Below are 16,576 nucleotides of genomic sequence, written 5' to 3' on the forward strand. Positions count from 1 at the left end.
AAATACAAATTAAAAATATATATATAACATAACTAGCGACGCGCCATGGCATCGCACGGATACTATTCTTAATAGAGAAAATGATATAAACACAATTTACACTCTAAAACACTCAGAAATAGCATAGCTCATTAGTTCCAGAATTTACGCCCACCCCCCCAACATACAAACAAACAAATATCACCCCATTTTTTACATTATTATTATTATTTAAAGACTTACCGAGTTGTATAGATCCCATAATCTGTGAAGACTGAATCTTCTTATACGTAATCTCGCCGCCTTCCCCGACACGCCGGTGACCGATCTTACGATCAGACTTATGTACCTTGCTGATCGCCCCCAAGGGGCCCACCGCCGGCTGAAAATATTAAATATTAATGAGTATATGAACTGCGCCTTATATGGGAATTATCCATTATGTACGATAGACAATTAATGTATTAACTTCTGACCTTATCGTGTAACGTGTGTTCGCTATCCGCGTTCATTATAGTTAGTATATCGACTGTACCGCGCAGTAAATTATACTACGTATTTACTAATGTTAAGATTTCGTTTAAACCAGCGATCACACTGTCATTAATTGGACTACCGCGGTGGTCTAGTGGCTTGATATAAGGATTTAGATTTAGTACTGGGTTCAAATGCCAGGTCGAACGGTTTGATCGGATCTTGTATTGAGTGACATGCCTTATTTATCAAGGTTTTTTACACGAGCTGTAAATTTTTAATGGGTCAAGTTAAAGATAACTGTGGAATCTTATTATATAACTAATACCGTAACCCTTTACGAAACTATGTGCTATAAAGCGAATATAATTATTTCACTTCAAAAAAAAAAAAAAATATACCCCGCTGAGTTTCTTTCGGCGGTTCTTCTCAGGTCCGAGGTGCTAAATTCCGAACCGGTGGTAGATTTTTGACAATCAATAAGCAAGTGCAAACACTTCTATATTGAATAAAGATTTTTGACTTTGACTTCAAATTGTTCAAAATCAAAATATACTTTATTCAAGTAGGCTTTTACAAGCACTTTTGAGAGCAGAGTTATATTAAGTGAATCTAGCACCGTTTCGGAATGTAGATTCTACCGCGAAGAACCGGCAAGACACTCCATTCCAACATTTAAAATACGAAGTTAAGTTAGTTGAACACAATTACATGTGTATATAATATATCCTGCCTGGAAGTCAACAAGTATTAGCTGCAAGCTTTTTTTCGTCTTTCTGATCTTTTGTTGAATAATATGCTTATTTTATTAATGTATTTATTTACAAATGATTTAAATTTATGGATCGGCAAAGTTAAAAATATATGCAGAATTTTAATGATCGAGACGGACACCTTGCCCGAAGAAGAAGTTATTGGCTTATTAGAAGCTGTCGGGTTTATCAGTCGAAAAATCATCAGTAGTGATCCATAACTACTAGTTTAGGAACGCATATAGGACAAACAAACATTCAGATTTATTACTTACTACTTATTAATAATTAGTCAAAGTAAACAGCCATCGACTCGGAAAACACACACGAGAAGAATCGGTGTAACTCAAGGGAGCTTTTTTGTGTTTGTCAAATTTGACAATTTTCATTACGATCAAGTACTAGCCAAGCAGCTGTTCGTTCGTTTCGTTCAAGAAATTACCTATCATTTATATAAAAACCCTTTGGACCTTCAATGAAGCAGCTTCCATGAATTAATATTGATTAATTACCGGTGGTAACTTCACTCAAAATACTTTGTAAAATGACGATTCAAAAGTGCTTGTAAAAGCCTACTTGAATAAAGTTTATTATGATTTTTTTTTAAATGGTAAATTGCAACCATTGCCCGTAAACATTAGCGTCGTAAGGAATATAAATCGAATCGAAGCGAATCCTTTCATCACCAACGCGCTACCAACCTTGGGAGCTATTATGTTATGTGCCTGCAGGAACACTGACTCACTCATTCTTCAAACCGGAACACAACAATCCAAAGCATTGATGCGTTTCGGTGGAATACTCGGTGAGTCATCGGTACATACCCAGACAGACTAAAATGACTCGACGAATCGGTAGTATAGGTTTAAAATGACTTGATCAACTTATATCATATGAAGTTTTTTTGTTATTGCAGGCACAGTCCACACTATCAATATCAGTTTGACAACTAGACGAAAAAAAAATTATAACGATGTTTTAATAAAAAGAACAATCAAAAATAAATTAACCCTAAAAATAGAATTCATACCAAATTAGCCGCGGTGCTCGTGACGTTACACTTCCCCTAAACGCCTACGTTTCAACCATTCACATGCCAACATATTCGGGTCAACGACATGAATAACTAATAAATAATTAGGCAGAACTTACACTGACTGTGACAGATTAATAATACTAATAAAAAAAAAAAGTTTGCGAAGGTAAATTTTTATGTCATCTTGAAATCAGTTATCGTTCTTATTTAATGAAATTGATATTATTCTATAATGTTTACAGCAAAATGAAAGTAACTGTCAGTTTGTCTGTTACGCTTCACGGCCAAACTACTGAACCGATTTGGATGATATTTGGTATGAAGCGAGTTCGAAGTTTAAAGAAAGACGTAGACCTTTATTCATAACTCGCCAAGCCAACATACACATCACGAAACACGCTGCATCATCTGGTATAAGTTTTATCTATATCGGTTTAGGAGCTATTTTCAGTCGGTAATACGATAAAAACGTCCGTTCAGTTATTAAGATCGATATATTATCAATTTTCAATAACATAATGTTATTTTTATGTTGCTACAAGAATAAAATTTTTATTTTCGAATCCAAACCCAACTTTAATATCTACGAACGGAATGGATAATTAAAAAACAAAAATTGTCACGGGAAGAAATCATACAGCCAAATATTCACTTTATATTGTGTTACTTTTTTATAGAAAAAATATATATATACTCTGTGTAAATCTGTTATAATTTTGCAAATATTTAACCGAATCGACCTTTTTCTCATTAATTATGCTCATATATTAAATTATATACTATAAATATATAAGTCAATGTATAATATGAATCAACAAGTATAAGTATATAAGTCCATGCATTTTATATAATATAATCTTGTATTAAAGTAATATGACTTATTTACGAAGGTTTTTTTTACATGAGCTTTAATATTTCTAGTAAGAAAAGTTAAGATAACTGTAGAATCTTATTGTTGAAACGAATACCCTGCCCCATGAAAGATGTATCAAGATTTTATATACCTAGGGATTCGCTTATGTAATATTCAAAATAAAAATATACTTTATTCAAGTAGGCGTTTACAGGCACTTTTGATTCGTAATTTAACAGAACTATACCAATAGCTATCACCGGAATGTAGATTCTACAGAGAAGAACCGGCAAGAAACTCAGAAATTACTAATTACAGAAGTTACAAAGTTAAGTTAGTTAAATACAATTATGTAAATACTATAATGAGGTATTCAAAAAAATATATTAAAACTTCTACTGTAAAATAATTCTAAGAAACCATAGGTTACAATCGCGTCCCTCGCGAAGTTCTGAGCCTGCGTTACGAGAGTCCCGAAGTTAGTGAGGAGTACATCTGTTTATTTGCACATACCTACTAGTGCAAATCTACAACTATGTCCCGCGGAGTTGACTGGTACTTCAGATTGGCACAGCAATCTGTAAAATTCAGTCAGGAGAAAGATGTTATGTCCCTTTTTATAGGACAAGGTACTTAAAATCTGGTGGAATTCTGAATGGTTGACATTTCTTACAGTGGTTACAATTATCTATGGGTTGTGGTGACCACTTAGCATCAGGTGACATTTGAACGTATACCTACCCTAGCGTATAGCACAACAAAAACGTCCGTTGCATTGCGTTGAGATTGACTCGCGTGCTATGACGGCAAACAGAATGACGCTCGATCGATCTTATTCTATATTTATACATTTTATTCCATATATTTTTATTTATTTAAGTTATTTTAATAGAATAATCGATTTCGTTGTTTCCACATCAACCGGGCGCTAAGGGCACATTTATTCTTTTATTTTAGTTTTTATATTCCAATTCTAATACATTTACTTGGTGGTAGGAGTTTATGCAAGCCCGTCTGGGTAGGTACCACCCACTCATCAGATATTCTACCGCCAAATAACAGTACACTGTATTGTCGTGTTCCGGTTAGAAGGGTGAGCGAGCCAGTATAATTACAGTCACAAGGGACATAACATCTTAGTTCCCAAGGTTGGTGGCGCATAGGTGATGTAAGGAATGGTTAATATTTCTTACAGTGCCTTTGTCTATGGGCGGTGGTGATCACTTACCATCAGGTGGCCCATATGATCGTCCGCCAAACAATGCCATAAAAAAAAAAAAAACATATATACTTGGTTTGGGCGATCGCATTTGGATACCCACCACACACTGAACATTAAGTCCTACCGACAAACAGCAATACTTCATATTGTTGTGTTTCGGTTTGAAGACTGATTAAGCCAGTCAGCCAGGGACATAAAAAAATAGTTTAGCGCGTCAATGTCTGCGGGCAGTGGTGACCACTTACCGTCAGCCCTTTTCCTCATCCGACGACTAATTATATACACACACATCTACACATCATATGAATATGTTTTTTTTTTTAATTATTTGGCGTTTTTGTGTGAAAGTGAATCTCACATCGAGTAGTTTTACACGGAGTAAGATTACATTACGCCAAGTCGGAGGTCATATAATACATTTTGTTGACTACAACAATTATATATAAAAACCATAAATCACATAAAACTACCCTATTCAACTAAGCATAATTTTTATTTTACCCACGACCCTCTAGATAACGCACTACTTTATTATTTACTAGCAGAAAGGCAGACAGAAAAATGAGCCCATTTTCCCGTCTCCCATGCTAAGTAATCACTTCTGCCCGAGGAGATTGGCATAATATAACGCCATTATTAACACCGACATTACACCAACAATAATATATATATATTTAAAAAAAATTACTCCAGTTTCCTTCCGGTTGTTCTCGGTATTATCTACACTAGAGTCTATTCCAATCGAAGGAGGAATAAAGATTAACAAATCTTAGATTTACGTATTCCACGCGATTGGTTAAACGCTCTGCTATCAAATCAAATGAAAATATACTTTATTCAAGTAGGCTTTTACAAGCACTTTTGAATCGTCATTTAACAAACTATATAAAGTAAAGCTACCACCGGTTGGTAATGTAGATTCTACCGAGCAAGAACCGGCAAGAAACTCCGTAGTTACTCTTTTTCAATATCTAAAATTACAGTCATGTTAGTTAAATACAATTATATATGTATGTTATGTCTCCTGCCTGGAAGTCAACAAGCATTAACTCCACGCTTTTTTATCATAAATATAATCTTGTATCGAATAATATGCCTTATTTACCAATGTATTTTTTTACAAATGACTTGAATATATGAAACGGCCAAGTTAAAAATGTACACAACTAACAGTTCTCGATCAATGTGTCTTTTAATATTTATTTATAATACCACACTTCTCCACGTAACTACATACATCTACTTTAATTTTACTTCCGAGGTTTCGATGTTCAAAACGGCATTTTTTCGAGAGTCCATAGTGAATGCCATAGATTATTCAAGCTCTCGACCAATTATATCGCATCAATTTGAGGTCCAATTTTGTTTATTTGGCTTTTGTCCTCTTGTGATTGGAATATACTTTACGAACATAAAATATTTCGTAATTTAACCTTGTAACATGACAATGAATTGCTTGTAAGAACTAATTCTAATGAAGAATATTTTCATTTTAATAACAGAATTCCGTCAGTACTTGTGTTTACACTGGCTCACTTACCCTTAAAATCTAAGACAATCAACATGAATAAGGTACGATTATACATACAGTTAGTAACTTAGTATATCAGAAAAAATCTTTATATAAAAGAGAGGTCAATGTCCGATGCAAATAATATATGAGTCACCATCTCACGATATGTCCATTTAGGGAATCGAACTGGCTGTCCGCCAGGCTACGGGTTATCCCGCATTGTTTTCTTACATAAATCTATACATATATAATTGTGACGAGGTCGTATATGTTTATGGAATATATTTAGGTTTTTTTTATGGTATAGTTTGGCAGACAAGCATATGGGCAACCTGATGATAAGATGTCACCACCGCATAAAGACAATGGCGCTGTAAGAAATATTAACCATTCCTTACATCGCCAATTCACCACAAACCTTGGGAACTAAGATGTTATGTCCTTGTAGCTCACACTGGCCCACTCACCCTTCAAATCGGAACACAACAATACTGAGTACTGTACTTTGGCGGTAGAATATCTAATGAGTGGGTGGTATCTACCAAAAGGTAAATAATAATATCTAGACTAATATTATAAAGAAGGAATATTTGTTTGTTTGTATATGTACGGGGGTAATCTTCGGAACCAATTAATGGAATTCTAAAAAATCTAAATTATTCGAAGTAAGTTACATTATTTCTGATAGTCATAAATAAATTATATCAATACAATATATTTTATTTATAAATTGAAACCGTGCGAAGCCGAGCGGATCGCTAGTATTAGTAAAGAATACTTTGAGATTATTACTCTGCTTGGCCTTATACCATGAAAGTTGGCACGTATGTGTATTTTTATGGAGATTTTATTAACAACCACTTTGTTCTAACTCGATTCTTGATGGCGTTGCATCACATCGACTCCTATACCATCCAACCACGAAGATCACACCGATGTTCCATTGAGTTCGGAGAATGTAAAGGCGCGTGTCGTAGCGGATAATAATAAGAAACATACCTAATATATATTATACATAAATAAATATAATTGAATTGTCTGTCTGTGATTTTAAAAATAACTGCGACTTTTTAAGTCAATATATATATATATATACTATAGGTATTTTCAAGTTATCATAATCAAAACAACTATTTTGTAAAATTGCAAAATTAAATAATTAGTTTGATCTAGAGCACTTCAAGGTACCGTTTTGTATTGATTACATCAAAATCAGTCGAGTCCTTCAAAACTTATCATAACTTTAAGTGTACGTACATTTTTGTCGTCTAGTGGACAAGTTAAGTCTGACAGTTAAAAAGTCAGTTTTAAAAGACTCTCGCCCTTTACGAAATTAACGCTGGCGATGCCGCAGTCTCAGCTTAGTATGTAATATAGCTCTCTACTCGCTGCTAGTCGCAAATTCGTTCAAATTAAAACTCGATTCGAAAGTTTAAATTTAGAATACTTTTTATCACAGGTTGGTAATTAAAAATAATTTCTTGTCTATAACCACAAGCGAACGTTATGTAATATTTAAGCAATCAAATTTAAATAATAAATACATAATTAATGATTATAGTCTAAAGTATAATTACTTGAGATGATTTTAAAATACATTTAAATTCAATCGTATAACTTTGGACTTTTGACTTACCACGCTCACAAAAGAAAAAAAAAGTCACACAATTTAATTTTAGACAATAGCACTTAAAAACATTAACGTCACACACACACAATATACTATTTACTTTAATTAGTAATAAATAAAAGCCACATTTATGTTATACAATAATATCTAAATATTAAGGGATTCAGTTAAAAATATCGTTGTATGTGTTCAGTCGATTAATTAAACAAAGCTGTCTTCTTCTTTCGAATATCAAATCAATGATAACAGTAAGAGAGGGATGAGTGTTTAAATAAAAACTCAGTAAATAACGTTAACCAATGTAAATATATGAATGAAGACTCGGCTTAACGGTATACAGATCACCTAGCGATATAGAAGTCGCCGTGTGTCATGGTGTCAAACTTATCATCACGGTAGCATGCGAAAGCGATCCCGAAGAGACGGTGAGGGTACCGCTTGTTTTTTAGTGATTATACCGGTCTGCTAGGGCGCACTGACGTCCTGGGCCGGCTTACTTAAATAAATAATAATAATGATCCACATACTATCTACAGATCCGATCAAATAGCACTACTGTTAATGATTGCATACATAAGTTTTATCTTATATAACTTCGACTCTATAATATTTCTCCCCCGTTTTTGCAACATTTCTGATTGATACTCCGCTCCTATTGGTATCTAACACCGAAATAATTTTTCAAACCAGTAGTACCCGAGATAAGCGCTTTCAACCAAACAAACGAACAAACACTTAAACTTTATAATATTATAAATTAAGTGAACGATGTTTCTTGATTGGGAAATAGAATCTTTAAAACGTTCTTGATAGACACTTTGGAAACAGTCATTTAAAAAAAACGCAAAGAGAATTGCTAGTAGGCATCCCTTTATTGGACGATAGTGATGGAATTAGGCAAACATGGTTAAACGTAAAAGACGTTGGAATTTTTCCACGGCACGTTCGATCGTTAGAAACATCGGAAGCTGTTTAATCCGTACGGTTTAATATTTTAAACTATCAGTTCCGATTCAGGTGAGAATTGTAGTTATAAGTATTTAAGGGAAAAATATCGGAAATATCATTTACTTCAGGCTCTAACAGTTTGAAATCGTCATTTTATAATATAAATTTAATTTAAAGACCATCCCCCCCTCCTTGGAGTAACTCTGTGCAAAGCTGTTTGTATAGATATGTACTCATCATTTATATATATAAATCACTTTATATAAAACCGTATACAATACAGATAGAAAGAAAATGAGAAGGAAAGGTCGCTTAAAGGGGCCACCGTCATTTTTCTTTCGTGACGACTTTTGCTAGTTTACTCTACTAAGAGCCGCGTAAAAGACCTTCGTTGCAAATAATCTGTACTAATTTCGGTTTAAAACTCGCAATCCTACCTTAGAATTCATGTGTTCTAACCATTGGCTCAACTCAATTATTGGCTTCATTAAGACTTTAAGCTTTTTTTTTAATATTTCATTTACCCCGGGAGTTTAGTTATCACATTGAAGATTGACCCCGTACAAACAAAACACAATAAGACTTCAATCTTAATAGCCTAACAATTATAAAATTACCTCAATAATAACAAAAAAAGGGGGGAAGGATCAACGGATTACAAAAAATTAAGCATCTAGCTAATAAGCATCTACGGACGATACTTTAATAGTTTTCAAGTGATTGACGGACAAAGAAAAAAACTAAACTAAATATATTTTCAATTGCTGCTGGGGCTTTTTGCAAGCCCGTCTGAGTAGGTACCACTCATTAATCAGATATTCTACCGCCAAACAGTAATGCTTAGTATTGCTTAGTTTCGATTTGAAGAGGCGAGTGAGCCAGAATATAGGGGGCATCTATCTAGTTCACTACAGTTTGATTAATCACGGTAAAAAATGTGATTATTAAAACTGGTCGAAATCAATCATGATGAAGCAAAGCAATGAATACCTAATACTTTGTGCTATGTGTCTAGCTCTTAAACAAACAATAGATTTAAAACAAATTCTCCAAACACTGGTCTACCTGTCCCTTTCTCGTACGTGTAAAATACATACAAAGTTAACGGTATTTCTATTCCTCTCACTTTTTGAAATTTCCAAAAATTCTTAGTATATAATTATTTTATTAAAAAAAAAACCTATGTTGCAAAGTTAGCTTTCTCGAGTCCGTAGTTTTAAGTGTATGTTGATAGTCATGTGACAAATGATTTTATAAGTTTAGACTAGTGTTCACAGTGTTTCAGGGGCGACACGGTAGCGTGCCCAAGCGATCCCCCGTGATATCCCCCTAAAAGACAGAGTGAGTAACGCTGCTTTTTTGTGGTTTATCCGGTGTGCTGGGGCGCACAAATATATGTCCCATGCACCCTTAAATTCATGCCATTCATACCATAATCAATATTAATAAAAACCTTCATCAAAAGTATAACACCTCGCCTTATTGCCTCCACTGGTGACAGGAGGGCTGGTTCGTTTTTAGCCCACAGGATCGGAATTGCGATTCAACGGGGAAATGCTGCTAGCAATTTTCCCACCATTCCGCGCGGTCAAGATTTATACAGTAATTATTTTTAATTCATATTTGTATATATATATTTAAGCAACTTAATGTTATCAATTCTTATGTCAATAAACTCACTTGTATTTAAAAAAAAAATAAAAAAACATTATTTAAAATCTTATATCGTCAAAAACTACTAAACAAAATAAATCAAAAATCGATTTACAAACACAGGAGAAAGAAGTACTGAACTGCTTTATCGTAGCCTATTTATATAAATAAATGATAACGAATGATTATCTCGAATACCTTGACATTCAAACATTCTTGTAATATGTACATTTATTTGGGCATTAGCGATAAATCCGCGGTTATCCCGCGTGTATTCGTATATCTTAATTAAGTTAAATACTAATAGACTTGTTGATGTGTTATAACAAAACACATTCAAACATTATTCGCTTATATTTATCGTAGAAAGTGGAACAAACAATTAACCCAGTAAACCTTATATTAACCTACTAAGCTTAATCAAATTGTTACAAAATATGAACAATTACTTATCGCCTGCGGCTTCGTTCACGTCTCAATGGTCGGTCGACAGATGATATAGTAGCCAATATCCCTTCCTGGAGTTCAAGTTCGCTTCATGCAAAATTTCATTGAAATCGTTTCCCTGGTTTAGCCGTGAGACTCACAGACAAACTGAGTTATCACTTTTTTATTATATAGGTAGGCGGATGAGCAAATGGGGCACGTTATCGTAAGTGGCGCTGATAGAAATATTAACCATCCCTTACATCACCAATGCGCCACCAACCTTGGGAACTAAGATGTTACATCCCTTGTGCCTGTAGTTACACTGGCTCACTCACCCTTCAAACCGGAACACAACAATACTTAGTACTGCTGTTTGGCGGTCGAATATCGGATAAGTGGGTGGTACCTTCCCAGACGGGCTTACACAGAGCCCTACCACCGAGTAAGTATTTATAATATTAGTAAAGACGATAAAAGTAACAAACATCACACGCTCTACTTTATAAATATATTTAAATATAATTCTTAACGTACATTTATACATAAATGAGAAACCAGAAATATAAATTACTCCTACACATAATACAGGACGTAATATAAGGAAGACGAAGGTTTGAAAGAGTACCCGATACCTATTCATACTTTACAAGAGCCGCGGTATCGAAATTCAAAAGGTACCTAAAGAAGATTAAATATGAAATTGGACGTGTGTGTAGGATAGAGATTAATAGAATACGATATTGTGGCCGAACGCCATGAAAATTTACATACATTGGTATGTTTAAACAAATTGGGGGTAACATTTCTTTATTGATTATTTTTATTTATATGAATGCAAATATTATACTAGTATTTGCTATGTGGCTGCGCTCGCTCGTCATACGATATATCATCAAATTCGGCTGAGTGGTTTGGCCGTGAAAGAGTGACAGTATCTGATAGAGAGAGAGTATATATGTAAGTGGAGTTAAAATACGAAAGAAATATATGTAATATATCAATTCCGCACTTGACAAATTATTAAAATATCAACTGTCCAAAACTGATGTCGACATATCTCCTCCGGCACTAACACCCTTAGCTATAGAAGCGCGAGGTCCATTTAATCGCAAAACCGTGGCCGCGTGGGCCGCGGCCCACGCCTTACACGCTTTACACGATCAAAATGTGAATATAATACTATTTGTCACTTCAAATATTACCCTATGCATAACCATCTGCTCATAGACTTGCGACTGACCACAGATTATAACACATTCTATATATTAATAGCGTAAATCGATTTTTGTCCCATTGATTATGGGACGATAGCTGCACATAAAAAAAATCGATGATGGTCTCATTATGAAGAACTCCAGCCGTTGATGTGAAGAAAAATAAAGAGGATTCTTGAATGCAATTTACTATATTGTTACGATTTAACAAATACTTAATTGTTTAAAAATCTTTTAAAAGAAGTTACTGACCGCCTGAGAGCGGCTAGAGAGCGGCGCTACGGTTGTTTAAAAAAATAACAAATGAAAAACGTGCGAAGCTACTACGACATACATACAATTAAAGTAAATGTTATCAATAAACTTCAATTCTAATTAAATTATTTGATATTAAAAAAAATATATATTTAAAAAAGGTTCCATCATTAGGCACCAAATGAGTAGAGCGGTTTGCAGTTTACAATGAAATGAAATCAAGACAAAATCTGTCATAGGTTTGGAAATGCCTAAAAAAAATATTGAATAAACGCAAAGTTTCGAAATATTGGTTCACATTTACATATCAGGGATCAATTTTTTTTTTTCACGTACCCAAAATGGTCTACATGGACCCGATATAGAACACTTTGGGTATCGTTTCACTAAACATCGCGCTAGGTTACGTTTATTATTAAAAATGAAGTTGTTTTTGTTTTTAGCGTACAAATAACAATGACTGTTTTATCAATTTTGAGTCGCGAGTGAGTCAATGTGTTTTTGTTAAAACTTAGCCTCTGTGGTTGACATTGAAAATAAATCTCTAATTTAATATCTTAATGAATTTTACATAATAATATATTATAGCATTTTTTTAGCATTAGCAGCCTGTAAATTTTCCACTGCTGGGCTAAGGGCCTCCTCTCCCTTGAGGAGAAGGTTTGGAGCATATTCCACCACGCTGCTCCAATGCGGGTTGGTGGAATACACATGTAACAGAATTTCGTTGAAATTAGACACATGCAGGTTTCCTCACGATGTTTTCCTTCACCGCCGAGCACGAGTTGAATTATAAAAACAAATTAAGCACATGAAAATTCAGTGGCGCTTGCCTGGGTTTGAACCCGAAATCATCGATTAAGATGCACGCGTTCTAACCACTGGGCCATCTCCATATATTATAGTACACCTTCTATTACTACTTTTATCAATTACTTTATATTAGAGAATTTAAAAACGACAACATAAACTAACATTAGAACGAATAATATCGAGTATTGTCCTTGTTGATTTAGAAAGTCGCGTGACACATCAATTTCAATAAAAAGGGACTTTAGGTAGGTAGGAGTAACTGTCTCTCCAATTTAGTAGTATATCAATTTCAGCCGTATAGACGAAGTGGATTCGATAAATATAGTGTCGAAGCGATTTCAAATTACGAAATGAAATTATTCAATACAAGATGATTCTTGACCACCCTTTTTTTAAATATTTGGCTGTTTATAGTTTGTTTTGTATTTTTAAATTTTAATTAATTTATTATTATTTTTATTGTATTATTTCAGTCATCTTAACAATCTGCTATATTATGAATTAAGTTTTTACTTATTTGTAGAGAACATTCCCAATGTTTGCCATTCTATTGTCTATGGAAGGATCGCCTCATAATACAAAAATTAAAAACAAATCGACAAAAACCACTATATACTATAGAGTTCACAGTTCTTCCCAAGTCAGGGTATTTCCATAACCAAATCCTTGGTAATTTTTACTATGACTATATTGAATAAAATAATTTCAATGGTACTTGGAAACCAGAACCAGAATTTGTTTAGTAGTTGATAACTTCCTAGGTCAAATTAAGTGCCATTATAATGAAAGAACTTACTTCATCAAATATAAATAACGTCTTATCTTCATCTGCATTTTTCCATCATAAATGAACATATAACCTATCCCAATCGAACAGAGTAAACATATACACTAAAAATGGTTCTTGATTTATATAAATTTATTTATAAAACAACACTATTCCACTCAACCACATATATCTATTTTAATTTGACTTCCAAACTCCGATTATAATTTCAACAACTTTCGAAATAGATTTATCGATGAATCCTTAAAATACCATTGATTATTAAAGATCTCGATCAACAATATCGCATCAATTCAATGTTAAAGTTGTTACATTAATTATAGTCTTTTTTATAATAATAACAAATGAACTGAACCACACAATGTAAAATTAGCTGATCAACTAAATTTCAAAGGAGGTAATTTTATTCAAAAAGACATTTTCCTTATAAAATCAACAATTTATATAATAATAATATATTAATTATAAATATAAAGCTTTGCTAAAATTAAAGATATTTTGGTATATATATCCAATTATGACAAATATTAATTAATTCTTAAAATATTTATTCTACCATTATTGATATAATATACCTAATAGTCAGTTAGTTTTTATTGCCTTGGAAGTCATCTTTATATTGGATTGGTGCTGCATTTTTATTGTAATTTTAACATGTACATGTTTCTAAATACAAAGCAATCGTTTATAATATAAAAAAGATTGATAACATTTAAATTTTAATTAGGATTAAATCGTTATTATGCTTCTAAGATAACTAGATTACAATTAAAATCTCTTTCACACAAGTAGCAAGCCATTACAGTCATTCTTATACTTTTATAAAACTTCAAAACTTACAACCAATTTTAATTAGAACGCTTTTACGATTTTTATATTTTACACTATCAATCGAATAGTTAGCAATCATTAATAAATAAATCGATTGACTTTTTAATAATACTTTTGGTAGACTGTTAATTAATCTTGTTAATAATTTACTACTAATTAATTCAAAATGATTTCATATCAATTTATTATTAAATAGTAATGCTGTGCTTTTATAATTTCTACATTAACAAATAAATTTAAAATAAAATAATTAAAGTGTATACCAGGAATACATGAAAATAACATGTAGCATAATTTTAATATTTATGCATCAGAAATTATTCTCTCAAATAAAATATGAAATAATAGTCTTCAAATTTTTTTAAACTAGATAATATCATAAACTTGTCTCTAAATGCAATAATTAATTTACTTTACAAAAAGTTTATAACAATAATTGATTTACTTTACAATCAATACTTATATCTGTAACTCTGGATAGCAAGCTAGAACTCCACGGAGCCCATAGTATTGTTTTTTTTTTACTTAATACCTGGTGACCAAACCTTAAAACATGAGCAAAGTCACGGACAAACACCTAGTAACATTAAAAACTGATAAATTCCTTGTATTATTATGATATCAACTATCTCTCAATTTCTCAGTATATGTACTGACTGTGTACCAATATGTCTTTAACAAATAATTAAAAAAAAAAAAAGTAACAAAATAAATTGTTTAAAGTTTAAATTTGGAACTCAATTTTTACATACAACCATTTACATTAGTAATGATAATGTATCATGTTTATTTTTTGCATTCAGGTCATAAAAGATGATTGATACTTATATAATTATTTATAGCATGTTGATCGTGCATTGAATAAAAATATATCTTGTATGATTTCCCAAGTGGATTGATTCCTAGTAACTGAGCACTTAGAATAATTTCTAGGCTATTTGATGTTACTTAACACAATTATTTTGTTTTATTTTTAGAATTTATTAAAACTTGCAATTTTATAACATTAAAATGAGGTTAATTATATGCATAAAAAAATAAACCTTAATTATACTAATAATTAATGTTAATAAAATCAATATTAACATTGAGTGAAATTTATTATAAATTTCTTATTTTAAATTTAAAAATATATAATGCCCTTGTTTTGATACAATAATAATTAATGACTAATGATACAGATTATAAAGGATCTTATTTTTTTTTCTTTACTGTGGCTTGTATCTAGTCTACAAGGCTTATAAAGAGCATTCTAAGTATTTCATCTTGACAGCTCTATACATAATTTATTATTATGTAAAGAAAAGTAACAAAGACTTAGCAAAATATTAATTATCTTCGCAATTCCCGTTCTAATGAATTTCTTATGCTAATTAATACCCCCAAACTTTCTCTCCATACATAACACATCCAGCATGAATGAAAATATAATTATGTTACAACAATGAGTCACTTACATCGTACGGTGCATTTTTCTCAGCGATTGAAGCCCGATCACGATCTGTAATGACACAAAAACATCAAATAACTAATGTAAAATAAGTGCTACAAAATTAGGTCGAAATTACAATTACAAAGTAATGTCATAGAACGTTTTTACTGTTGTAAATTTATTCAACGTACCATCATCTTCAGAGCCCGAATGCCCTGTTCCGACATCTGACTTCTTCAGCACTGTATTATCCATCACTTCAATATGATCACTATCTCCTGAAGCCATTTTAGTTTTCAAGTTACACCCCTATTTCGAAGTCACTCTTATTAATTTTAGCACAATATTTTTTTCGCATGGCTCACATCACACTTTCATCGCCAACATAATGATTCACATTAATTAAATTAGAATAAATCAATTAGTTTACGCGAAAATGCTCGCCCAAAGCATCCATCTGACACGGCTGCTAATAGTAACTGGGTTGCCCATTCAAGAATCGAGACTTCAAGAATCAAGAAAGATAGATACATAATAATTCAAAAGTGCATAATAAAAATAATTATAGCCAAATTTTAAATAATAATAACACTACAAAATAAATTTGTTATTAAGATTTCAATATAACATTTTAACGGCATTTTATGAGATTTTATTGTGTTCATTAATACAGTTAAGTATTATATTCATATTTCATAGCTCTTTATTTCCATAAACATTTCTTCTTGTTAACAATAATTTTCAACAAATAAATA

General features: G+C 32.3%; 1 protein-coding gene across 17 annotated transcripts in view; it reads right to left on the reverse strand.

Moving 5' to 3' along the window:
* The window catches only part of LOC125074446 (phosphatidylinositol 4-phosphate 5-kinase type-1 alpha), a 76,458-nt gene extending 60,162 nt beyond the window's left edge, over positions 1-16,296 (reverse strand). For all 17 annotated transcript variants that reach the window (XM_047685805.1, XM_047685809.1, XM_047685808.1 and 14 more), the window contains exons 1-3: positions 16,013-16,296; positions 15,847-15,890; positions 223-361 (exon numbers count right to left, since the gene is read on the reverse strand). In XM_047685805.1, the coding sequence (XP_047541761.1) occupies positions 223-361; positions 15,847-15,890; positions 16,013-16,109 (280 nt within the window). In that variant the 5' untranslated portion in view covers positions 16,110-16,296. The remainder of the gene's footprint in view (positions 1-222; positions 362-15,846; positions 15,891-16,012) is intronic.
* Positions 16,297-16,576: the final 280 nt, after the last annotated feature.

Source organism: Vanessa atalanta, chromosome 27 (assembly GCF_905147765.1).
Source record: "Vanessa atalanta chromosome 27, ilVanAtal1.2, whole genome shotgun sequence".
Lineage (NCBI taxonomy): Eukaryota > Metazoa > Arthropoda > Insecta > Lepidoptera > Nymphalidae > Vanessa > Vanessa atalanta.